The sequence below is a fragment of the Lolium rigidum genome, chromosome 1, assembly GCF_022539505.1.
Source record: "Lolium rigidum isolate FL_2022 chromosome 1, APGP_CSIRO_Lrig_0.1, whole genome shotgun sequence".
Lineage (NCBI taxonomy): Eukaryota > Viridiplantae > Streptophyta > Magnoliopsida > Poales > Poaceae > Lolium > Lolium rigidum.
Window position 1 is genome coordinate 21,398,588 of NC_061508.1, and position 25,561 is coordinate 21,424,148.

Genomic DNA, 25,561 nt, shown 5'->3' on the forward strand with positions numbered 1-25,561 from the left:
ATTCCACCATTTATTCATTACATGCTCTTGTTCTGGAATACTCCCTAGTCCCTAAGTTTCAAGGTATATGCCATTCTGGTATCGTGCAGGATTTTTTTTCAAACCTTACCGTTACGATTATATTTTGATTGGTCATATTAAAACATCATTGATTTAGCATCAAACACTTTCAGTCTTCCAGAGTTGTATAATCATATAATATGTTAATATCTCGCCTCATACAATGTATTCTGACTAGAATATCCATGTCTTCTACCTTGATATACATTTTAATGTAATTTGTAAAGAATACAGGCTGATTAACAAAATGGTCGCCTCTAAGTTACACACATGGACTTGTGTGAGACTATTCGACAAAGGAAGAACCAAAACTTTGCTGGTTGTACTAGTTATGTCATATGTTATTTACATTAGACCACTTTTTTTTGCATGTTCTTCTGGAGATAAGAATCATTTGATGAGGAATATAGCAAACTAATGTTTTTCTCAGCCTTAGCGGAAGGCCTTACTCCTGCTAGCATTTTGCGAAGTCTCAATGTTTAGTGTAGTGTATCTTTTGGCTGAGCTGTGGTTGCTCCATTGCTAGATTTGCCACAACTCTGGGAAATGAAACATACACACGTGATTTGGTTAGATCTTTGGCAAATTAATTCCTGTTTTATCCTCCCAAGTGTCGTAGCTGCCACTCCTATACTCCATCAGTTTCAGTAGACCCATCTATCTCTTAGAGCATCAGCAGCACATGTGAACAGTTTTTTAAGGGCTGGAGGGAAGAAACGTGGTCCAGCAGGGATCCTAAACGGCCCCTTAACTTAAATAGCGAGGACCAGCCTGTATGGATGCGACTGTACTATTTTTTTGGTGCCGTGAAAATTCCACCGGTGCCGCCCTACTCCTCTCTCCTGACGCAGTTGCCATTCTCTGGTCTCCCTCCCTAGCCACCTCTCCTGGCTCCATCTGCCGCTGACAGGAACTGCTGTCGGTGCCAGGCGCGCCGATGTGCTCGCCGGACTATGGGAAAAAAGAAAAGAAAAATAGAAAAGAGGAAAAGGAACAGAAAACTGTCCCACTGTCATATAGGCCCCATATGTCAGTGTAAAGTCAAAAGAAAAAAAAGGGGCTGTAAAATAGGTGCTACTGCTGGAGCTGGCACCATGTTATGGGCTCTAGTTGTTTAAAGGCCCTGTTTTAGGGGTTACTGCTGGAGTTGCTCTTGGGCAGTAGCTAGCACCTGACAGACCTCTGTTCTGACACATGAATGAGCTTCTAGAGAAAATAAGTATCAACATTATAACAGTTTTTGCTGCAGTGGTAACATGGTGGCCAGCTAGCTTGTTAGATGAAGAGAGGTCAGAAGGGATTTTATAATGCCTGCCAAGTTATCCACGTGGGTACTAGATGACTACTTGGAGGAATTGCCACCTCAGTGATACATTAGCATGCACCCTCAAGTTGCATCCATGCCAACCATTTCCATCCCACCTTTGGATCACTCATGCTCAGTCCAACAAGTTTATGACCTAGCTGCACCCACGTTGCAACTTCATGTACTTGTTGTGTAATTTACACAGAACATTTACTATTCATCCGCTAGCGATTTAGCACAGCTGTCCTGAAGTGGGACTCCCTTTTGGCTTGATCAAATGATATCAGTTACCTGATGACATATCTGTTGTCAATTAGTGCAAAATAATAATTTGCTCTTCCGTTGATTTGGTGCAAGCTTATATTGTTCCCCGGTTCACATGTTAAGAGATTCGATGTTTCCACTTAAGCATGTCCATTCCCATGATTCTAATTTGTCTTTGTCATAGAGGTACCTTATCAACTTCTATGTTGATGCAGGTCACAGGATATGGTCTATCCTTCAATTGATACAATGGAGTTCTGCAGTGAGAATCTTCTGGCATGTGGAAGTGACTGTGATTATGGTGGCTCTGCGGTGGTACAATTATGGGATCTCGAGTCTCCAGAATCTTACTTATCTTTCTCTGCCAGCGATTCTGTATGTAATTTTCTTTAAGTTTCTTACTGGCAGTTTTAGAGGTGATCACTGAGCACAACACTAACAAGTCTTTTTCACAGTATATTACTTCCCTTAAAATCAATCCTGCTGGCAACACTATCATTACAGGTTATGCTTCTTCTCTGTCGTGTATAGTGTGTATAGTATCCCTCTGTTGCAGCCAAACTGTAGACACTGTAGTTATGGTTGCCTCTTCCAATATGCAGGTTCTGGTGATGGGACTATTGGCTTATTTGACATCCGTGCTTGTTCTGCAATTAATCATTTGTCGGTGGGGTCTGGTTCTGAGGTAGTATTCTTAATGCTACCAGGCGTACTAATGATTTGTGGTATCCTAGTTTTTAGACATTTCTTTTGAATATATTTCCTTGTTACATTGTAATTGAAACATGAAATGCTTAGAGTGCATCCAATGATTGAAATTCTACCTAATCTGGAGTTCTCATCAGCCCCTTGTGAATTTAGTGCCTCCTTTTTCTCTTGGATGTGGGATGCCCATTCAGTGAGTGAAAGAAAAGGATTTGCAATTTAAGTAACACTAGTGTTGAAATTGTTCGGGTTCCACTGCTCATTCTGTAACACACACCATAGCTCTGACAATTCTTATCAGAGAACGTGCTCTAAGTATTAAAATGATTCCTTTTTTCTGTGGTGCATCTTGTGCCCACCATTCTGCTACACTTGTTGGGTGGAGTTTGCACGGATCATTTGTAAACTGTCTTTTCATATTGGTTCCCATCTAAGGATAAAGGATTGTATTGCCGAAAGGGGATATTTTCTTTAAGCTTCTAATATCTTCTTAGTGGATCTTCTTTTCTTCAAGCTCCCATTCTCTTTATTTCAATGGTACAGCCATCTTCCTTGAGAACTGATAATAATGGTTTTGTTGCTCAACAGGTTACGTCTGTTTCATTTAGCAACTGTGGTACCTACTTTTCCGCTTCTAGCACATCAAATAACACTTTGGTTTGGGATACAAGACTAGTTCCAGTAAGTCACACCAGGGATGTTTCACGAAGTAAAGACATGCGTTTTTTTCGGCCTTTACATTGCTTGAGCCATGGCAAGCAGATGCCGACTGCAGAATATACAAGCCAACTGCCAGGGTAATTGCATTAAACATAAGTTTTGCATTATTGTATCTAATGGTTCTTTTGTTATAGAAAGTGTTTATGGTTATTAACAATCTTCACAGCTGAGCTAAATGGAAGTTGTTTATCCTCTGAAGCTAACTGTTGTTTTTTGACTCGATGCTTGATGTACCATTTATATGTAATCTTGGCATACTCTATGAACGTTATATGATTTGCACCACTCTCTTCTGTTCTATTTTGTCCATGGATGAACAATTTGCATTGTCAAGAAATCGATAAACTCCGCAACACAAGAATGTAATTAACCTCCATTTTCTTTGGTAAAAACTTCACATTGTGCTGCTCTAGTCGGTGAAGCTATATGCCCCACCAACGAAATTTATGACCATGTCCATAGCTCCATATTTGCATTGGCTGACATAATTTCATAAAAGTTGCTAATTACATTTTGGCAGAATACAAACGGGCACTGGCATTGAGAATGTAGATTTTTTAGATAGGCAGCTAGAAAGAAAACCTTAATTACTAATAGTGGTTATAATCCAGTACATCAGTGTATATGCACCTTGTGACTAGTAATCTATCTTTTTATCCCCTTTCTAGTAGCATTACCTGAATATCGGGGCATGTGTAATCAACCAATTAATAGTCCCTACTGCCACAGTGGTAGATCACGCCCTACTTTGATGTGGATAATTTAGCCGATTATGGCCGGTCATAAATATCATTCTATATATATTATACATCTCATTTGGTATCACCTGTGGCTTGTATATAGTTTCCTTTGTTTCATAACTCCAGTTGGTCTTGATAAAACTTTCTTCATTTTACAGTCATGTTGATGAGGGTGATCAGGGGGTAAATGCCGCGCAGTGGTTACATAATCAACCTGTCCTTGTTACTGCAAGTGGTGATGGCAGGTGAGGAAAAATTAGTTGATATAATCATTTATATTGTTGTACTTGCAAAATGTGCTCAACTGCTTGGTCTGCAGCATTGGAATGTGGGATGTCACTCTAGGGCAGCCTTGTGTCAGACATATCATCACTCATAATCGATGTGCCAATGCTGTAAGCATGTACTCCAATATTCTACTGGCAGTCCTTTAGCGAACATTTCTGATAAAGTTTGGCATAACAAATTTCAGGTTGCTGTAGCCCCTAATGATGAATACATCTCAACAGGAGGAAGCGATCAAAAAGTTGTGAGTTTCTTATTTGGCCTCTTAGCTAGTTTCCTTTCAACAACAATGTAATGCATTGATGGAGAGTGTGGTTTAGGTTGTTTTTATGTGTCTCCAACTGCACAAAAGATGTAAGGGAAAGTTGGTACACAACTTACGATGTTCTTGGATATGCTTACCAAGCAGCGACATTAAAAAGAATCAAAATTAACACTAATCAACTGAGAAAATCTTGAAGATACTATCGGCAGGTTTCTCTCACCTTATTGTCTAATCTCTAGGATTTTTTGCCTTTATGCTTGCAACTGGCTGTTAGCCTCCTTCAGAGGGTAAATTCACACTTAAAGCACATATGCTTATTTAGGGCCTGTTTGATTTGTGTCAAAGCCTTGCTGTACTCCAAGCTCCAAGTTAGGGAAGTTAAACTGAGTTAGGCATGCGTTTGGTACTTCGGTTTGCAGTCACACTATATATCGAAATACAGGCATTTAACCAGACATGCCCGTATTTCTTTCTGTTATTGTAAAAGGGCGACTGTTTGCCTTGTTTCTGATGTTTAGCTTCTTTTGGCAGGTTTTGTATCATGATAAAAATGGGCGTGCAGATCTTAATTGGCGTCTCGCGTACCCTCTGCTGGGAAATGAATAATATGCTGCCACAAATCGTACAATGATCCCACTAATGGTAAGTCACCTTATTTGTGTTTTCTTTCACTGATAAGCTTGCATAGTATCGACACACAAACAGATAAAAAGGAGGATGGTTTACTGTGTGATATAATAATAAATACATGAATGGCATCAATACATATGAATCTGTTGCTATTCATTTTTCAATAGCTTTGAGCAGTAGTGCTATGTCCACATCTAATGAGACCAAAAAACAAGGGGATAAATTCATGAAAGGCCTTGTTTTGTGGATGCTCCTGATGATTTATCTTCACGGATTGAACATCTTCTGTTATTGTCGAATGTACTCTGCATACTTCTGTTCCTAACTTTTATTATATGTATATCTTTTTCAGCCGAGGAAACATCCGAAATAGGTTGCTGATCTAAAGAAGAAACTCTGCGGCTTGAAAATGATGTAGAACGCTGGCTGGTATTGAAGCCTTGGCTGGATGGACGGCTGCAGCTTGTGTTGGGCCTTGATATAAATGAATTTTCATCCCTCTTTACCAGTTGAGTCTGTACCTTTTTATTCTCCTGTAAAGAGAATGTTTATGAAATCAATATTGACCTGACGGATAATAGTTTTCTGATCTTAGTAAAACGTTAATTCAGTTATGAGCCAGATGGGAATCCCCTGTAACATCAATTGAACAATAACTACTCACCCGTTGCCTGTATCTCTCTTCTTCCCTTTCCTTCATTGTTAACATGTAGTCTTTCAGCATTGCCAAAAGGGGGAGCTGCAAAAACTATTGTTAGCTTTCTAACTTTTGTAGCCAGTATGGTACTAAATGAGATGAAAGTGGAGGCTGAGCGGTTGACACAATGTTTACCATCAGCATTATTATCAGAATATTAGAAGCAAGCTAGCATCTACTTGCCAGTGTACTAACTAGTACTACTCCCTCCGGTTTATATTAATGGACTCTAGTTTGTCTAGATTCGCTATGTAGTTAAGTTTTTAGACTAGATGCATATGTATCTAGACAAAGTGAATTCCATTAATATGAACCGGAGGGAATACCTCCGTTCCATAATATAAGCCTTTTTAGCAAGCTATTTTAGTTTGCTAAAACGGCTTATAGTATGAACAGAGTGATACATTATACTGAAGTAACTGAACTGAAAACAAGAGAACGTATGAACTGCTCCAAAAATATTTCTTAGTGTTATGCTTATGTGAGCCTACCCCAACTTGTTTGGGAATAAAGGCTTTGTTGTTGTTGTTGTTGTTGTTGTTGTTGTTGTTGTTGTTGTTGTTGTTGTTGTTATGCTTATGTGCTGTTGCGCTGCACATCACAAGTCTATCCAAGTGAGTACTTTGTTGTTTAGTGCTGAATATAAAATGGTACTACCTCAGTTCCTTAATATACGTTTAGCAGTTTAAATTGAACTGCCAGAACGTCTTTAATTGGGAACGGAGGGAGTATTATGTTTACTTACCAGTACTTTGCTTGTTGTCATGTTGCACGATGTTCATGCACCATTACTATTTTTTGGTAGACACATGATGCAGCGTGCAAGGTAAGACAAGGTTTTTGGCTGTGCAGCATAATGCATTTTATTTGAGAATGTAATTATATTATTAGTCCTATTTTTTCAAATTTCCATTGTTCCTTGGTCTCCTGGTACTTCTTGCTTTTACGTGATTGCACAGCTTTAAAATTTAAACAACTATATCACCTCAGGCACCAACCTGCAAAGATGTTAAGGAATATGTTTCTTTCCGTTATCGTCCTAGCATTGCTATTTTTCCTCTTATGCAACGTTATAGGGGCATGGCAAATGTGACTGACAATCTGGCTTCGGCAATGTTATTTCCATTAAGGGTTAACCTATCACCTGGCTATCCATAGGCTATACATTTCAGTTCATCGTTCTACAAATGTTGGAATCATTATTTACTCTTTCTGCATGTTGTAAAGTTACTTTTGGGTACTGTATTTCAATAAATAGTACTCCTTCTGGTCCAAAATGCTTGCCCACAAGTTTATGTACCTAGACTTGTTCTAGTGTGTAGATTCACTCATTTCATGACAAGTATTTTGGATCGGAGGGAGTAGTATAACTGGACCATGAGATCACAAAACAATAATGTTTATTGCAATTCAAGACAAACTAAATTTGGTGGGATATGGGCCAACTGGCCAGTGGCCAAGTCCCACAAAGAACATTGTGGACCTTGTAGATTGTCTTATTCATTGCCAATACTGTATCATTTTTCTTCTGCTAGAATACTGAAATATGAATACAGAATACTATATGAAGGATGGAATTCTGTTTTGACTTCCAAGCTATAAGCTCTCACCTCGTCGTAGTAGAAGATCTTTTGTCTCTCATGTTCCCAGATCTGTGTCTTTGCCATTAGAAGGTCGACCAAGCCTGCACATTTTTGTTAATATATCTTCAGCTATTGTTTCTTCATTTGATTGTTTTACCTAGCACCTTTGCACTTACCTGGAATTTTGTTTGCTATAATTCTAGCACGTTCCGCGCGTTTCAAGTGCTTGTGGGCTCCTCTGCTTACTGAGTACCTTCTTTCATCCTGTAGAAAGAAATATAATTAGTTGAATACTTGAATGATTCTTTTTTACTTGGAGTTAAGCCATGGATATGACTATGGTCATTAGGCAGGTGCTGTACCCTGCTGTACTCTTCTAGCCATCGTTCTTCATCACATGAAGTTATCCATTTTTCAACTTTGTCCATTATTTCCTTACGACTTGTGGCATCTTCTTTTGTTTTGTATATATATCCATCCATTGTCTTGAGTAGATTATCATGGTCCACATCTCCTGTACATATATTTTTCAGATATAGTGGAGATGTTATTCTATGAGTGGAAAGAATAATTCTGCCCTTAAAAGAAAAGGGAATGGCACATGACTGTTGGAACACACCTGACATAATCTGTCTGGCTATGTTGTCAATTTCTGACCGGTGAGGCATATCCATGTGGGATATCTTGCAAATTTCCTCAATCTCAGCTTTCTTTTTGATGAACAGCTCTTTCATTTTGCTTGCTTTTAACTCATCTAGTCGCTGAACCTCTGATTCAATCTATTTCATTTATTATAGCGATATTAAACACCTGTCAGCTGCAGGCTGCAGCTAGTAAAATTCATGCAGCACAATTCGAGCTTTGTTTTCTATGTTAGTGTCTCTGGTTTACCTGCTCAATTTTCTCAAGTGCGAGGCTTCCAGGACCTAACATACCATTTCCTGAAGTCAGTGAAAATATCTTGAATTGCACGTATGGTTGGCGTTCTTCCATAGTAATATCTAGAATATTCCATAAGTTTGTCAACGCTTCTCCAAGATTATGGAGCTGCAAATTAACACCTGCATCAGTTGGTAGCTCCACAAACATTTAATGTTTGGTTATTTTGCGTTTTATGGTATGTTTTGATTTAGAAAATTCACTAACTTTTTTCTAGAAAATTCACTAACGTACTAATGCTACAAGAAAATCCTTAAAGAGTTAAATAATTAGAATTTCTTAAACTGACTAGCGAATTTTGTTATAACTGTGGTGAGCCTATCTGCCTGATTGTGTTGAACCTGGAACGCTATCAGGTGCAAGTCTAGCTTTAACTTCTTGAGGTGTTTTGGTACTTGGGCGGTTCTGCTTAAGTTCTATACCTGTTGCTATTGTTTCCTAGTTCCTGGTACTGTTTGTTACATCATTCTAATGATTCCATCAGATCTGTGCATCATAGGAGTATTTGCACAAAAGATAATAAATTACCTTTTCCATTCGCTGGTTCTTTTCTTCTTTAAGCTGCTGGACCATGGTGTTGAGCTTGTTAAGGATGTCATCACTGATGTTCTTTTTTCGTTGTTCACTTGCTCCGTTTTGCAAGCTGGGGTGAACATTAGCAAGGACGTTTGAAGGATCCATCCCCATAATTTTAGCGAAATTACAAATCAGAACTTTATACTCTTCCACTTTGCACAAGCGATCACCCTTGAAGAAAGAAACAAAAAAAGCTGATTTCTAAGCGAGATAACTAGGACAGTTGTAGCACAATTTATCGGTATCTATGTACCTTTTCTCTTTTAAGCCTTTGAAGATCATTTTGGTGGTCCTCGAGTTTCTTCAGTGACAAATCTTCTTCATTTACGGTGACATCTTCATTCTCTGAGCGTCCTGCTATTTCAGAGGCAATTCTCTGTACTTCAGTTTGAACCTCTATGAACTGTTTTAATCTGGCTTCTTTTCTCATCTGCATTTCTTGCAGGGCTGGTGTGATGGAATTCAGCTGCTCCTTCAGACTGCCATTCATTTTCTCAGGCTGCATAAAGAAAATTCAGGTTATTTTTTAAAAGTTTCCCTTCTGAACATGATTTGAGGATACCACCTTTAAGCTGAGAACTATACCCGGCCTGGGAACGATCTTTCTCCAAGAGAAAGAAGTAGATTGGTAAATTCTGCTTCAGACTCAGCCAATGCTTGATGCAGTTGAATCCGAGACATATTGGCGCTATTTACTTTTCTCCTGTAAACCTCCTGGCACTCTTGCTCTAGCTCGTCCAGTATTCTTTCCCTCTCATTTTCTTCTTGTCCAACCTCATCCCATATCATCTGGCACCGTATGGAGCTCAGTAAGCATAAGACAAGTACCAGCACATAATCTCTTGTGAAATAAATCCAGGTAATTAGGGAGGAGAAATTTGCACACCTTCAGTTCTTGAAGCAAGTATGTGCATGAGGATTCTGGCAGCGCCGGGATGTGGGCTCTTCCAGCCGTACTGAGTGACCCCATCTTGAAGATCTTCTGAGAGCAAAAAGTTGTGGGAGTAACCCAAATGGGTGCACTACTTGCTTAGAGGTTGCATCTGAGGTTTCAGAGATGTGTAAGTAGTGAGAGTGGATGGATGCTGCTGAGTGGCTTTAGATGCTGGTTTTGCTTGCAAGACAAGTACCACCACATCTGTTGGTTGGTGTTGCCATGAGCTGAATCAAAAAGCCTGAAGCTTTTGGTGCAAGGCTCCCTCTTGGTTGCTTTGTTGCTTCTTTTGTCACCCCCTTCGTATTTTCAAGCTGGGCAGGCATTGTCACATCTTTCTTTTTCCATGTGTTGCATCTGAGACAAAAAGATGAGTGTTCTAAATCACAGTGATGGTCCTCCGCATCCTCATTGGGTTGCTCTCTATCTGCGGCGAGCTTACAACTGAAGCTGAGCTCGCAAATGGGTACCACTTTTTTGGACATGTGGATTGCTTTGAGAATGAAATGTTACTCGGTGGTTACTGGCTGGTAGATCTGAAAGTAACGGATCAGTTGCTCACCCGGTGACCGTTTAATTCAGTAGCTTAATTTGCGGGTAACATGTAGTGTCCTGCACGAGCATGTAAGTTACTATTGCCAGCCACACCGATTTCTTCTAGCCAGTAACCTGCCATGCTTAGCTATCTATTCCCTCTGGCTCTTAACAACCTACGGTTTTATATTTGGATCGCTGCATCTTTGGGCATCAACGTTTTTTTTACGTGAATTTTAGTCTAAAAGGGCAAGTGGGACATCTGATGTTATGTTGTGCCTGTCAACTCACATTTTCTTTCTGGTGTTGGCCTGTCAATTCACATTGTGGAACTCCTTGTCAGCTGAGTTGTATAGCGACGTTTTATCTCATTTAGGCTACCTCTGTGTGTTACTCCCTAAAAAAACACTCTTATTTTTACTAGTATACCTGCACACGTGCAACAGATGGCTCTGAAATACTTCCTCCGTTTGAAAATGTTCATAAAGTAGTCTAGATACAAACTAAAGTGAGTGAACCTACATACTAAAAGTAAACTAGATATAAACTAAAGTGGGTGAATCAAAGCAAGTGCTCCAACATCTTTCATTTTCTAACGGAGGGAGTATAACATATGGTTTTTGAATCTCATTTCTCTCGTTACCGGAGCCACTTGCAAAGGGGTCATGCCTCAACGATGTAAGCATGCTTGTGCAGCATACGGTCGGCGCACATGACCCTTAAAACTTCATGGTAGTGTTTGTTGTATGTGTATTCTCTTTGTGCTTTGATATATGTATTCCCTCCGTTTAAATTTGAACGTATATGCACTAAAGAGTGCCTAGATACGTTTAAATTTTGATGAATTTTCAACATCTTTTAATGGACAGAGGTAGCACCAAAAAAATCTAGATCTCCTAGTATCGGCTTGGACATATTGAACCACTTGGCATCCATGTGTTTGTTTAATTAGACCATTTTTAATATAATACTAAATGGAAAAGATATAAAAAATATCTTAATTGTCTTCAGAATCTTATGGTACCGACAAAACATCTTTTTGGAAGGGAAGCACTTGTGATCACGTGGGGGTCACAATTATTCCATTGTCCGGGGGATCTTGCGATTGCTAAAGAGGCATGCGGAAATGATATTAAGGGAGCTTTCGGTGTTTTGTGAGCTCGGTTTGCAATTGTTCGAGGTTTCACTTGTTTCTGGGATAAGAAAACCCTCAACAAACATCATGACGACATGTGTGATTTTTCCCAACATAATCATTGAGGATGTGAGAAACTTAGACTTGTAGTTTTTCTGCGACAATGTTAGTAGTTGTGTCAAACCAAAGAAATCCAGACCAGGCCCAAACATTTCTTTGAGACGTATCAGCACATCATTGAAGATAGTGCCACACATACCTAGCTCCGAGGTGATCTCATAGAGCAGCACTGATAGGTGCATGGGCAATAGGTCCCCACTTTTATTCATTCGATTTACTATTCATTCAGGTGTGATTTGAACTATTATTTGTATTTTGAATCATTCATTATTTTTTGTGCGAATCAGACATAAACCGCTCATAAGTATGCATATACACTCACCACTATGAACACACATGCACACTCTACCTCTATGAGTTCCTCTGGGAGACTGATTTTGTGAAACTAATGATCCAACGGGTCATATTGACGAAGTTACCACATGCCCCTCGCTATCGGCGAGAACGTCGCCTCACACTAAAAAATATTACGCCTTTATTTGACTTCAAAGCGTCAAACCTAGGATTTGAAATCATCTGATATTTGTTTAGTTAGTTAGATTTGAACTATTGATGTAATTTAAATTATTATTATTGTATTCATGTGATGTTCAAAACATTCATAATTTAGTAACGGCGTCGTATCTTATGCATCCGGCCAATCCGTGTATCCGTGCATCCGAAGCGCTTGAATCGTTCGATCTAAATCAGGCGTGTCCCCTCACTTCTATGCAATTATGCAGTAAAGCGCCCGCGTCAAGCCTCCTTAGTTTGCAAATTAATCCCTGGATTATCTTAAAACTGTACAACCTGAACCACATCCGAAACCCTCGTCTTTTTCCTCAGCGGCGACCGCGACTACCTTGGCACCAAATTTGCGTAACGCGCCTCAACGAAAGTCCAGCCGCGTTCGCTGTCGCCGGAACGGAGATGCAAGTCGCCGGCCAGGCGCGACTGCCGTGTAGGTCCGTGGCCACCTCGGCGCACGTCCTCCTCGCTGGTCCCTCATGCCGATCTTGCCCGCGTCTGCAACCTCCACATGGTTGGCTTACACTGCACCCTCCCTTGTACTGCAGGCTCCCATCTTGACCTGCCCCTGAAGCGCCGGCTGGCCACAGTCTCTACAGACTCGCGTGTGATAAGAGCACAACAGGGGATTCCGTTGCAGAGAAACGATGACCATATTTCTGAATTTCATTTTTCTTGTCTGATGTATCTAGTACTTCGTTGGATGCAGCTTACAATTGGTCTCTGTGTGTGTGTGTGTGTGTGTGTGTGTGGCTAGAGGTGCATAATGATTCTACATCGTTGATGAATATTGATTTCTTCAGAGAATTGTATAAGAAATTTCTGAATAGAAATTTCAGTAAGGATGAACTTCTTGTTGCCATGTTCATGTTTGCAGCTTGAGGTGTTGCCATTTTATGTGATTTAACATATCTGAATCAGGCCATATACATTCTGATGTGTTCGCGAGAAAATGAATGTTGAAACCGACTTTTGTTGCTTCTTTACCGTCAGCTCTCAAATGGTGCATCTGCAGCTCACTTGCTGTTCTTACTACCTAAGCTAAAAGTCTCCTTTGCTGAACAATTGTTTTTAAAGGCTCTTGATATTTTCAGCTGAACTATAGCTTTGACTCAATCTTTTGGTACTTGCGGACATACAAGCTGAATAGCAGATGCATGATTTTAGCAAACGGAACCTTCATTTCAGCAAACCAAGTGCTGCTATTATTGGCTCAGATCACATGTCAACAACAGAAATCATTTGCACTCCAAAGCATAATATCGAGGCGATAATAAAATTAACTAAACAACCATGACTGAGTTTTACGCCTTATGTTACCTGGTGATAGAAAATTCTATTGTCGCAAGCTTCTGAACATGATAGAAAATTTAACTGAACTTACAGAACTATGTTGTTGCAACCTTTCAGACCTGATAGAAAAACTGTAGTTCAATGTGTCTACTTACCGCTAAGGCAAAAATTGGACAAACAAAAATTCTGATCCATACATAATTTCAGAAATTTTCATAAAGTAGTACTATTTATAAGCCATGTTTTTCTTGGAATAATTGCAGCTCTCATGATGCACCAGCTAAGTGCTCGTCTTGCACATTCATGGCTTCTTGGGCATGAATATTTTTGCTTGGGCACTTGCGACAATCATGAAACCCTATTTGGTTACATGTTCTGCACATGCATGCGACCTTGGCCTTGGCTTTTTTTTTCTATCCTTCCCCATTCATCACCATTCCTCTCTTTATTCTTTTGCTTCTCCCAACTGAACGAACATCACTTGGAGGGTGTATGTTTACTTCAGTAGGAATATTGCATCCAATAAATGCCTCATATTCCTCTTGCCTAGTGTGCTTCACTGCTGCAGGAACCTTTTGATTCAGAGGTTCCTCAATACTCAACACACTTGATAATAAAAAAATCTATGCCTCATCTGATTGTTTTGCTGTCTGGATTAAATCTTGTAGAATTTCTCCACAGCCTCTAGTCCCTCAAATGTCATCCCTACTTTAGGCTTCAAATTATCTTCACATTCAGGTGTAAAACACGAGCACTTCAACATAGAACAATGAATCTGTAAGCACCATTATGTATAATGACTAAACTGAATACACCATGGTTAGTGAAAGCAATTAACTTACAGAGAGAGAAACATTTTATGCCTTTATGGGTGTGATAAATCCTTCCTCGTTAAACTGATTTTGCAAGGTGTTGATAGATTCCATTGCTGCACAAACAGATACATAATAAGCCTTTTAAAGGATAAACACACATGAACAATGCACATAATTTGGAAACTGACAATGCAGGAGTGGTTGAGGCTTTCCAAAAACACAATCAGAAGATGTCAAGCAATTGGAAACCCTTTGAGGGTATACATAATCTCACGATGGGTTTTACTGGTTTTGAAGCTAGGAAAATAGGAAGAGAGAGCAATTCAGCAGCTCACCATCTAGCTGTGTTAGCTAGATATACATGGCAAAATAGTTCCTGCCTGGGAAGTGGGATCTGTCCCAGCCAGTTTAGAATATGTAGTTGCAGATGAGTGTGTAAAATCTTATGATCAATCAATGTAAAAAATTGGCTAGGTGAGTTAGCTTTGTACGTGGACAAAATTCATACACATTGATCAAAACAAGATCGGGTCAGCTGACGTGCGTGCATGCCTACCTCGCCGGAAAGAACAGGATCGATCAGCGGCGTCGGTAGATCGGCACGTCGATCCGGTGTGCCGCAAGAACGGGCTGAAGCCAACAGTCGCAGGGATCTGTGTCCGTCAAAGTTCCGGCTGCACGACGATTTCTGCGTCTCTAGCCGCGGGTCGCCGCCATGGTAGTCGAAACTAGCAACTTCAGTCGATCGCCAGGGAAGACGTGGGAATCGGGCATCTGTGTCAATGATAGGGGTGCGTGTGTAAATTTGCAGGCATAACTTACGGAGGCAGCGGGCGTGTTTTCGGAATATTGCACCTGAAGTTTCTCCAACGCTATGATTTTAATCAACCGGTCAAAAATGATTTGGATGCACGGATGCACGAATTGGTTGGATGCATAAGAGCATCCCCACTCGTTGGCGCTCCCCACGCCCAAATCCGGCGAAATTTTCGTCCGGATTGGATGAAGATTTGGCGTGGGGAGCGCCGAAGTTCCAGCCGTCCCCCCGGCAGGAAACCCCCAACCTCGACCATTTGACATATTTCAAACAAATTCAACATAAAATTTAACAAGTTCGGCAAACAAGAGGACGAGATTTGTTGCAAGGATCCTCTGAGTGTCTTCGACAGTGGGTGATCTCAAGTAATAGTCCCCGAACACTGCTATGACGTCCCTGCAGAACCGGTAGAAACAATCAAGGGCGGTGGACTCCGCCATGCGAAGATAGTCATCTGCGGTATCACCGGGAGCTCCATACGCCGGCATCCTCATAGCCACCTGTGCACTTACGCGTGACGAAAATCCAACCAAACCGGTGCAATCCGCCTTGCATCCGAAGTAGGGATCAAAGTGGCGGATGGCATACACAATTTCCAGAAATAGCTTTCTGCTCATCCTGAAACGACGCCGGAAAACACTCTCACCGTGCAATGGATTGTCGGCGAAGTAGTCGGCGTACAACATGCAGTAGCCCTCCATTCGCTGTCTCGGCGGAATATAGGCAGGTGGGGAAGGAGTGGCGGCGCAATCTGGGCAACAAGCCGGCGGGGTGGTGCCGGCGGCGAGAGAGATACGAGGGGTGGGGGAGATTTTGAGCGACGTGGCGGTGGGGTTCGTGCGTCGAGTCACCGAACGGATCGGGCCCTTCCCCGCTTTTCACTCGTCCGGAGTCCCCGAGCGCTCCCGGGGGCCGGGGATGGCGTGGGATCGCCGGATGGATTTAGGCCCAAATCCGGACGAAAACGAGGAACCGGGGGCGCGACTGGACCGAATTACGCCGTCCGGATGGAAAAAACGCTCGCCGGGGGCCTCGTCGGGGGACGAGTGGAGATGCTCTAAGATACGACGCCATACATTGCTGCTATATCTACATTTGGTTATCCAAAATCACAATGTTGGTGTCGCTCGCTCTGGCGAAACAGATCCGGCGATCCCCCGCGAGGTCATGGAGAAGCTGACCGGCCCCCTTCCAGCCCCGGACCGGCCAGACACGCCTGCCGCAGCGGCCACACCTCGGTGCGCCCCCTCCCCTTCATCCACCGCCCCTTTCGGCCATCCCGTCCCGGCTCCACCTCCTCCGATCGCCGCTGCTGGCCCCGCACCGCCCGCCGCCCATCCTGCCGGCGCCAGCCTAGCCCACACTATCCACTCTACCGGCGTTTCTACTGGGTCATCAAGCGCTGGCACACATGTGGCGAGCAGCAGCTAGCAGACCTGCAGTTCACTTCCTGTCAGCTCCTCTGCTCTCTATCCTCTCTGCTGCTAATTTTATGTATTCCTATTTCCTTTCCTACATCAACTATATTGCAGTCCTACATCAACTATATTGCAGTCCCAACCTATTGATTTGAGAGGTATAATATGATCTGTATCGGGAAAGTTCTAGGTAGGCACAGATTAACTCCACGGCTGTTTTGATTAATAATAAATTTATGAGAAGGCTGTATTTTGGTACCGTTTCTTTTGTTTCGGAGTAGTTTTGTTTATAAGCAAATGTCTGAGCGGAAAGTAAGCATTAAAGATATTTCAGATAGTGATTGGGAATACCACACATACTGTAGACATTCTAGTTCTCTACCAATGGTTTTCGTTGAAAGGAAACTGTAGGAGAGCAACCTTGTTATATAGTACTGGCTGTTACTTTTACCATAGTTGCTCACATGTAGGAGTATCTAATATGTCTGTATTGTGTGTTTCCTGTTGTAGATAAAAAACTTCTTGTAAGGCTCTTGCTGATCTGTCCACTATCATGAAATGTTTAAGGGTATGGTCAGTTGGAGAACATATATCACTATGAGTTTATGACTGCAAAGATCTGTTTCTTCAGGTGATGAACTATGACCTTAAATCCTTTATCACTTGGAATTATAAGTCACTGGTAAACACTCCGTAGTAAATTTGGAGAGAATCCTTTATTATTTCCCGTCTTGTTCATGTTCAGGATATGCTGTACACCATCATTATCATGGTATATTTATTGCCATCTAGGAGTCTTCCCATCGAGCAAATTTACCAAGAAAGCACAGAACTTGGCAGATCAACATCAGGTGCAGGCATACCTCTCTCCAACATACTGCACCACTATCTCTAAAATCAGATGTAAAATATTTTGCCTGCTAAAAACATAATGCAGAATTTCGTCGAGGTATGTAGCGTCAAGATGCATCAACAGCATGGTGCACATCTTGGACAGCCTCTGTGTGGAGTTGGCTCGCACGTTCATCGGCACAGTGGTGCTGTGCAGTCACTTGCCATCTGCCCACTAGGGATAGGCCCTTTATGAAGGTATTAAGTTGCAACCTTCCCATTTTCTAGTGTCTTGTATGTAGGTTGAGTGCCATATTTGGACAACACTTCGAGATCCTGATTCTCAAGTTAACCAAACCTAGTGATCTTCTAATTTTTTGCTGAGTTGGTATATCTTATTCAGGAATCCACTTGTCACTATGATTTGCAAGTGGAACCACCTGATTTTTCTGGCCAGTTTACCTGCCATGCCTAGCTATCTGTTCCCTCTGGCTCTTAACGACCTGCGGTTCTATATGTGGATCACTGAATTTTGGGGCATCAACGTTTTTTTACGTGAATTTCAGTCTAAAAGGGAAACTTGGGTATCTGATGGCATCCTGTGCCCGCTAGCGCCAACTCACATTTTCTTTCTGGTGTTGGCTTGTCAATTCACATTGTGGAACTCGTTTTCAGCGAGATGTATAGCGGCGTTATCTCATTTAGGATAGCTTTGTGTGTAACTCCCTCGGGAAAAAAAACGTGCTCTTATCTTTATTAGCGCATTGCAGAAAAAATAAATACAGGAACGACTTTCTTAGCTGCTGGCCAGCTTCCCAATAGCCTAGTCGACGACCGACTCGATCGTCAGGTGGCGAGGGTGGTGGGGAAACAGCTGTCATGGACGCAGCTGAGCACATCACGGTAATCCCTGTGGATTGTGAACGAGTCGTAAACCTTGCCGTCGCTGCTCTTCTTGTACTCGAACAGCAGGGACGAGTGGTTGAATGCGGTGAGCTTGGTGAACCCGTAGTCCTGGTCCCTGAACACGCTCCACTTGGGGATCGCCGTGGTGTAGTCGGAGAGGTGGCTGCCGCCGCCCCCCGCCACGACGAAGATGGTCCCGTTCATGGTGCCCGAGTAGTGGCTCTGCTCGTTGTTGACGCACTGGCTCTGGTAGAGCGGGCAGGTGCGCTCGTAGTTGTGGACGTGGCCGAAGTAGGCTATGTCGACGCGGTACCGCTGCCACAGCTTCTGCAGGCTCTCCCGCCCCTCTGGCTCCTCGAAAGAGCCCTGGTCCGCGTACCATGAGTTGGAGGAGTAGCCCAACACCCGGTGCGCCGTGAAGATGAGCCACGGCTGGTGCTTCCGGTCCACCGTGGACAGGCACTCCTCGATGAACTTGTACTGCGGCGTCCCCTCCCGCCAGTCGTGCTCCGAGTCCGCCACGCAGAACCGGAACAGCCCGTAGTCCACCTTGTACCTTCACAGTCATCCACGCCAACCATTTCCATCATCGTAACGAGCACATGTAATTGTTTCATATGAATTTTACAGCAAATAATTGGTCAGATTGGAAGAAGTACCAGAAGTTTGCTCTGTTCTCTGCTGGGTAGTAGTACATTGTTTCGGCCGGCACACCGCACTCGCCGCCAGAGTCCTTGACGTCGAAGAATCCGCCGGTGTTGGGCCAGTCCCTCTCGTGGTTGCCGCTGCAACGCACACATGACATGAATAAGTTCCCTGCCATTTTTCTACATCACACTGCTCCATACGTACACACGCACAAGCTCAAGGCATGATCAAAATCTGATACCATACCTTGCAATCATGTATGGCTTCTTGGCGCTGATGGGCGCAACCTGAGCAGTGAACTGGTCCCACTGGGAGAGGTACCCATTCGCGTAGGGCATGTCGCCGATGTGGAAGACAATGTCGTAGTTGTCCAGATCTTCGATCAGTGTGTCCGTCGTGTTCAGCGACCCTGGCTGGTAGTTGGAGAATTCATTCGATCCATCCCTCTCAGCCTGTAAAGGCCAAAAGATATAAGTTCTGTAAGAGCTCTACTGTCATCTTCCAAATTACTTTCTTTCATCTACTCAGCGGTAACACCCGTGCATCATGGTGAATATGGTACAAAACAGAGACATTTCTCTACCTTTCCCATGTCGCCGAAGACGATGATGCGCTGCAGCGAGTTCTGCCCTGGAGTTGGTGGTGCTTTGAAAGTGTAAGACTTGCCCCACACGACGGTTCCGTTCAAGAGCTCATGCCCAATCTTGTAGAAGTACCTGAACAACAAACAAACTGGTCTTGAGTAAACACTGCCAATATCAGCAGTGGGAACTATGAGTTCGTGCGTCTGCTTACGTACTCTTTGTTCGGCCACAGGTCCCTCATGAATGCTGTGTGGATGAACCCGGGGTCTCTCCACCCAACCGTCCGCGCTGGCTCGCCTGGAAAAAAAAAAGATAAACCACTTCAGCATCTCTTGTTTCCTAATACTTGATATCTTTCAGAGAAACAGCGTGATCGATGCCCTACAGGCCACAGCGCCGTGCGTACGTACCGCACATGCTGCCCCGGTTGAAGGTTAGCGTCCCGGCAGGCGTTTGCGTGGGGTTGCCGCTGCCGGAGGTGACCACGCCCCATTCCACAAACGGGTAGGCCTCACTGATGTCGTAGCCGCTGGTCCAGGTCACGGTCATCTCGTCGTGGGTCTTGCCCTGCGCCAGCCGCGGGAACACCGGCGCCTTGGGGTTTTTGAACGCCACCTGCTTCGACACTGCCACCAGCGTCGGCTGCAAAGAAGAAGAAGAAACACAATGCCACAGTTTGTAACTTTGTTTTCTTGCATTTTGCAGGAGTTTCACATGAAAGACTGCAGACTACGTTTTCGAGGCCGCCGGAGAAAAGGGCGAAGGAGAAGTCGGAGCGCTGGTTGATGAGCTGGAACCAGATGGTGCCCTTGCCCCAGTCCAGGTAGTTCGCCGAGTAGTTGGCGTACTGATACTGCAGAGCCACATAAAAACAACAGCTATTCAGTTAAGCTCAATCATTGTGACGTGCACTCATACTGGCAATTGTCATGGAATGAAAATATTAATTCTTGGTTTGTTGTCCAGCCGACCTTGATAGGTGCCGTGCAGAGAAGAGGCTCGCCGGGGTACCTCGATGGGTTAGGGCACGCGCCCGAGCTGCACACAAACAAGAGGAAAGATAGGCATTGATCGATGTCAGAGGCTTCAAATTTCAGAAAGGGTCAGAAACAGAATTATTGGGATGTCAAGAGAAATTAAGCATAAGGTCTTACATGAAATCGGCTGGGGAGAAGACAGCGATCCAGTCATCAGTGGAGGGGTTTTCCGAGCCGAATTTCACCGTGACCCACACGGTGTCTTCGAGTTCGTCCTGTCAAAGGCAAATCCAAAAGTTGAGTAACTTGCTTTTTTTTGTGTGTGTTGGGAAGGATAGAACATTTGGTGCTTTATCCATACCCAACCACCATTACGAAATCATCTGGCTGTGTAGATACCGGAAGAAATTACAGTACACAGGAAATTACTACAAAGTATCTGCCAAACGCGAAGTCACAACATGAAACACTGATTATATTGAATGTTCACCCAAAAAAGTAGTAGTTATTTGAGTATAGTATGGAGATGATTAGCAATTTTCTGTTATGGTAAAGCCCGGCTCCATTACAACGGCAGACACATTCTTGCATGATTAATGCCAAATGGTTAAGTCTCACTTTCCAGTGCACTTTGTTGGCTCTCACGTGCAGCCAGTTTAATCAGTGAATCCAATGGCAACTATCAGTAGCTAAGATTTGTATATGAAGCACAGAATCGGGATAAATTGAGCGGGTATATATATGGTCAGAAGTTCCAGCAGCTGCTCTGCATTTGTCAGTCTATGAGTTCTAAATTACTACTGATGAGCAAGTGGCTCTGTCTCTGTTCATTTTGTATCGTCTGTAGTGTCGGTTCTAAACTCACTTGATCACCCAGTACAACTTACATTCTGTTCAATTCATTTAGGTACAGTGGGGTTTTGTCAAGCAGATGAACTGGTTCAAGGAATCAGTTCAACCCTGACCCACTTGCATCCCGACCAGTCGACCACAATACCGTGCATACTTCTTAAGTGGTAACTCGCAATAAGATGCCAACATATAAGATGCAAAGGAACAGTTACGCTATTTTGCTTGTTCTGCCTAACGGAATTTTCAGAAGCTGTGTACTCCTGAACCCGATATTATTTAGTCTGACAATAAATTACATATTGTATTGATCCCTGAGTTACAGACAAAGTCGGGAAGATGAATTATTACTTAGTCCAACAACAAGTTACACAGTGTACAGATTCCTAAGTTACAGACGAGTCAGGGAGGAGAAAGTTTCAAAGTTTCCTTTTATTTGCAATTTGTCATTTTTTCCTAACCAAACTATTTTCGATTTTGATTATGGAAAATGGCACGCCCATACAAACGTGTCCTCTAAATGCAAAAAAGAAGCTAGAAATACTCCCTCCGTTCCGGTATTCTAGTCTTATTAGAAACTGCAGCGCGACCAACGTGGAAGATTACTGGCTATTACTCACGTACTCTAATTGGCTGTTATGATTGCCAGCTAAGCCTGGTATTAAGGAGGTATGTGATCCGCACTACAGGAATGGCCGGCTATGCCGACGGCCACCACATACGCCGAGGGCTTTTTATCGGGGCCGTCGGCGTATGACCCGGCACGGCCAGCCAGCCCGCCAGACCCTCGGCGTATTGTTGCCGTCGGCGTAGCGAAGTCTACGCCGAGGGCAGCCCTCGGCATATATTTGGCCCTAGGCGTAGACAGGGCTACGCCGACGGCCACCCTCGGCATAGACATTTTTAAAATTTGTCTAATTTTGTAAAAATCATAACTAATTCATACAATGTCGGAAAAATGCGTATGAGGTATCAAAATGTTCAGAAAAACATTCTCTATCCGTTTATGTCAAAATCATACATATTTGAATCATGTACAGTACCATGTTAACATAGTAACAATTCAAACACTTTCTTATATGTCCTCGGGTTCCCGTTTTGGGCAGATGGCAATTTAAACGAAGTCAAAAAATCCCGCGGAGCCGCATGGCGTCATTTTATGTGTCCTAGTAACCACTCCAAAAGACGGAATTGGGATACGGCAGTTATTTTGGAATACCCTTCACGAACAGGGCTATCAAGTCCGGAGTTCTATGGCTTTTAGGGAAAATGAGTAGGAAACAGCCCGTGACACCGCATAGTTTGTCGGAACGAGACCATATTTGGCACGTGCGTGGTCCCTGAGATGGGAAGCAAGGCCCCGGAAGCAGATTTCCAATCCGACCCATGGGCGATGGTTTTTTCATTTTAGGGGTGCCAAAACGGGTTTTTTTTGTGAAGCAGCTACATGGGGCGTATTTTTGTATTGCGCGAGACCTCCGCGTAGTAGTAGGACACTGCCTCCGCACCATATATCACATGCCATATATGCGTGCTAGCTATTCGGGAATCCCTGCGGCTTCCCTGTCGTGTCCCGCCGAATCCGCAGGAAAGTGACCGGATTTGAACTAGGGGTACACTTTCCGTCGCTCAATAAATTCCGGGAAAAATGTTTTTAGATCTACAACACATTACTTTATGTGCTAAATTTTTTCCGTTTAGCGCGATGGTGAACGGGTGCACCAGCGCGCCCGGTACGGCCATACCACATCTCCGTGGGGGCCCGTTTTGGCCGGATGGCAATTTAAACTAAGTTAGAAAATCTCTTGGAGCCACATGGCGTCATTTTATGTGTCCTAGTAACCACTCAAAAAATTAGAATTAGGATACGACTATTATTTTGGAAAACCCTTCACAAACAGAGCTATCACGTCCGGAGTTCTATGGCTTTTTGGGCAAATGAGTAGGAAACGGCTTGTGACACCGCATAGTTTGTCGGAACGAGGCCATATTTGGCACGTGCGTGGTCCCTAGGAAGGAAGGCATGGCCCCGGGAGCGGATTTCCAATCCGACCCATGGGCGATGGTTTTTTCATTTTCGGGGTGCCAAAACGAGTTTTTTTTGTGAAGCAGCTACATGGGGCGTATTTTTGTATTGCGCGAGACCTCCGCATAGTAGTAGGACACCGCCTCCGCACCACATATCACATGCCATATGTGCGTGCTAGCTATCTGGAAATCATTGCGGCTTCCTGCGGTGTCCCGCCGAATCCGCTGGAAACTGACCGGATTTGAACTAGGGGTACACTTTCCGTCGCTCAATAAATTTCGAGAAAAATGTTTTTAGGTCTATAACACATCACTTTATGTGCTAATTTTTTTCCGTTTAGCATGTTGGCGAACGGTGCACCAGCGCGTCCGATACGGCCATTTCGCATCTCCCGAGGGGGCCGTTTTGGCCAGATGGCAAGCTGGACGTCATATTTGGATTACTCTAATTTTTAGGTTCAAATGATGATATGGATGTTATATTTAGATTCCTCTCATTTTTCTGATCGATTTAGACATATTATTTGTGGAATTTCGATTTTTCGATTTAAAGATATTAATTATTCAATATTAAATAGAAAAAACCAAAAAATAAAATCATTTTATTGTTATTTGAATTCAATATTATTATTCATTGTTACTTATATATTCATTGTTGTTTACTTAAGTAATTGTTTGGAATTCAAAATAAAGAGTTGTGACATCACGGTACAAGGGTTAATAGGGTTGATAGGCTATTATTATCAGTAAGGTGTCAATTCTTTAAGGGAAGCTCATCCGAATGGAACCAAGAAGTTAAGCGTCATTGAGGTTGGAGTAGTGTGAGGATGGGTGACCGGCTGGGAAGTTTAATCATGATTGTAATTTGACCTAGGATTAAGTGTACTTAGAGTTAAAAGTGTATGGGTGAAAGGTAAATAAGAAAAAAATGGTAAAAAAAAATTAAAATTTGAAAAATTTTAAAACTCTATGCCTACGGCAAAGCCCTCGGCATATAGAAAAAATTATTTTTTTTCGAATTTTTTTTTTTGAATTTTTTTTGGAAAAAAGAAAATTTAAATTTTTCAAATTTGTATGCCGACGGTTTTGCCGTCGGCGTAGCGTGCTACGCCGAGGGCCGGGCTACGCCGACGGCAATATTGTCTATGCCGAGGGACCTATACGCCGACGCCATACGCCGAGGGCTGCCGTCGGCGTAGCCTACGCCGAGGGCCAGACGTGGCTACGCCGAGGGCAGCTGGCCGTCGGCATATGCGTCCATTCCTGTAGTGCCGTCAGTTTAGCCCACCCCAATATTTTCGGTTTGCATGAGCGCGGTAGAGTTTGCATGCGCGCGGTAGAGAGAGATTAGTTCGCGCCAGAATTCTCGGACATGCGCGCACTTGCCAAATTTTTCCGAGTTTCCTTCTTCCTCCAAAGTTTCCTCGGCCGTGCCTGTTTCTTCTCCGCTCTCCCTCGAAAATTCCAAAACAGCGCGCGCAATTAGCGTTTGAGTTTAACAGCCGCGCCAAATTCCATCCATAAGTAGTCCATCAGATCGGAATGGCCGGTTCCAGTTCATCTCATCTCTCTCACTTTCCAACAATGGCGTCAGGCCAAGGTAGTTCCGCGCGGCGGCCTCGGCCGCTAGGTTTAGTTGGGCTACGGACATCAACCTTCGCGCCGCCACTCGTGCAGAGGAACCTGCAGCCCGTCGTTCCCCCGGGCAACCCTGTGCGCCGCGTCGGGCTAATGCGGCCGCACGGTTCCTCCCTCGTCGGCGGGATCAACACCATCTTCTCCGGCGGCTCCATGGCTGGGACTTCGAGCGGGAGCGGCGCAGGGACTTCGAGCGGGAGCGGCGTAGGGACAGCGAACGGGAGCGCAAGCGAGCCACTTCAGGCCGTGCGGCGAGTGGGACTGAGCCGTCGCCGGCAGTTATCTCGGGCAAGCAGCATCGTCACCGCGGACCCTCCGTTGAATCTTGGCGGCGGCTTCCGCATCGACACCTCTTCGGCCTTCTTCCAGCACGGCAGGAGTAGCGGCATGGGTGGCAATATGGGTATGTGCTAGATCGATTCACGTTCGCCCTCCTGCTCATGCACCACTCCATCCACGTCCATCTCCACGACGGCATGGCTGTCAACCTCCTCCACCGCATGGCCCTCCACCACCCCAACTTCTCCTTCCTCCAACTTGGCCATCACCGATCTTAGGTTGATGAAGGATTGGGTTTGCCATGGCTGGGGCTGTGGCTTTTATATCATGGTACAAGGATGTTTCTCCTCGTGTGAACGAAGTCAGGAATATGAACGTGAGTGAAGTCAATGAAGAAGAGGAAGGCCAGAGAACAAACACAGCAGCGCATCCGGCCATGCAAGTCTCTTTTCACATGTGCATGCAATGAAACCGTTTT

At 43.6% G+C, this 25,561-nt stretch overlaps 4 protein-coding genes across 5 annotated transcripts in view; 2 read left to right on the plus strand and 2 right to left on the minus strand.

The window, feature by feature from the left end:
* Positions 1 to 5,616, plus strand: part of LOC124685038 — an 11,695-nt gene extending 6,079 nt beyond the window's left edge. Inside the window, exons 13-21 of the mRNA XM_047219318.1 lie at positions 1,846 to 2,005; positions 2,086 to 2,134; positions 2,233 to 2,315; positions 2,924 to 3,132; positions 3,954 to 4,040; positions 4,115 to 4,190; positions 4,268 to 4,324; positions 4,877 to 4,987; positions 5,328 to 5,616. Coding sequence (XP_047075274.1) covers positions 1,846 to 2,005; positions 2,086 to 2,134; positions 2,233 to 2,315; positions 2,924 to 3,132; positions 3,954 to 4,040; positions 4,115 to 4,190; positions 4,268 to 4,324; positions 4,877 to 4,951 — 796 coding nt within the window. The 3' untranslated portion in view covers positions 4,952 to 4,987; positions 5,328 to 5,616. The remainder of the gene's footprint in view (positions 1 to 1,845; positions 2,006 to 2,085; positions 2,135 to 2,232; positions 2,316 to 2,923; positions 3,133 to 3,953; positions 4,041 to 4,114; positions 4,191 to 4,267; positions 4,325 to 4,876; positions 4,988 to 5,327) is intronic.
* Positions 5,052 to 9,960, minus strand: LOC124685039 (65-kDa microtubule-associated protein 8-like). The gene is made up of 11 exons (XM_047219319.1): positions 9,657 to 9,960; positions 9,356 to 9,559; positions 9,024 to 9,269; positions 8,723 to 8,941; positions 8,147 to 8,302; positions 7,875 to 8,034; positions 7,618 to 7,769; positions 7,432 to 7,519; positions 7,283 to 7,356; positions 5,640 to 5,714; positions 5,052 to 5,508 (listed from the first exon to the last, which is right to left on the minus strand). Exons 1-11 carry the CDS (start codon positions 9,738 to 9,740, stop codon positions 5,200 to 5,202), a joined length of 1,767 nt encoding a protein of 588 aa, XP_047075275.1. The 5' UTR covers positions 9,741 to 9,960; the 3' UTR covers positions 5,052 to 5,199.
* A 6,898-nt stretch (positions 9,961 to 16,858) lies between these two features.
* Positions 16,859 to 21,484, plus strand: LOC124685042. Its single transcript, XM_047219324.1, has 4 exons — positions 16,859 to 16,974; positions 17,089 to 17,194; positions 17,301 to 17,432; positions 21,197 to 21,484. Exons 1-4 carry the CDS (start codon positions 16,949 to 16,951, stop codon positions 21,251 to 21,253), a joined length of 321 nt encoding a protein of 106 aa, XP_047075280.1. The 5' UTR covers positions 16,859 to 16,948; the 3' UTR covers positions 21,254 to 21,484.
* On the minus strand, positions 17,536 to 20,564 carry LOC124685041 (nucleotide pyrophosphatase/phosphodiesterase; the record flags this gene model as incomplete). Of its 2 annotated transcripts, XM_047219322.1 has the most annotated exon segments (10): positions 17,536 to 17,624; positions 18,023 to 18,636; positions 18,740 to 18,865; positions 18,975 to 19,180; positions 19,312 to 19,444; positions 19,528 to 19,609; positions 19,723 to 19,954; positions 20,046 to 20,165; positions 20,284 to 20,350; positions 20,467 to 20,564. In XM_047219322.1, coding segments are annotated over 10 exon segments (1,680 nt in total), but the record flags the coding sequence as incomplete, so codon positions are not given.
* Positions 21,485 to 25,561: the final 4,077 nt, after the last annotated feature.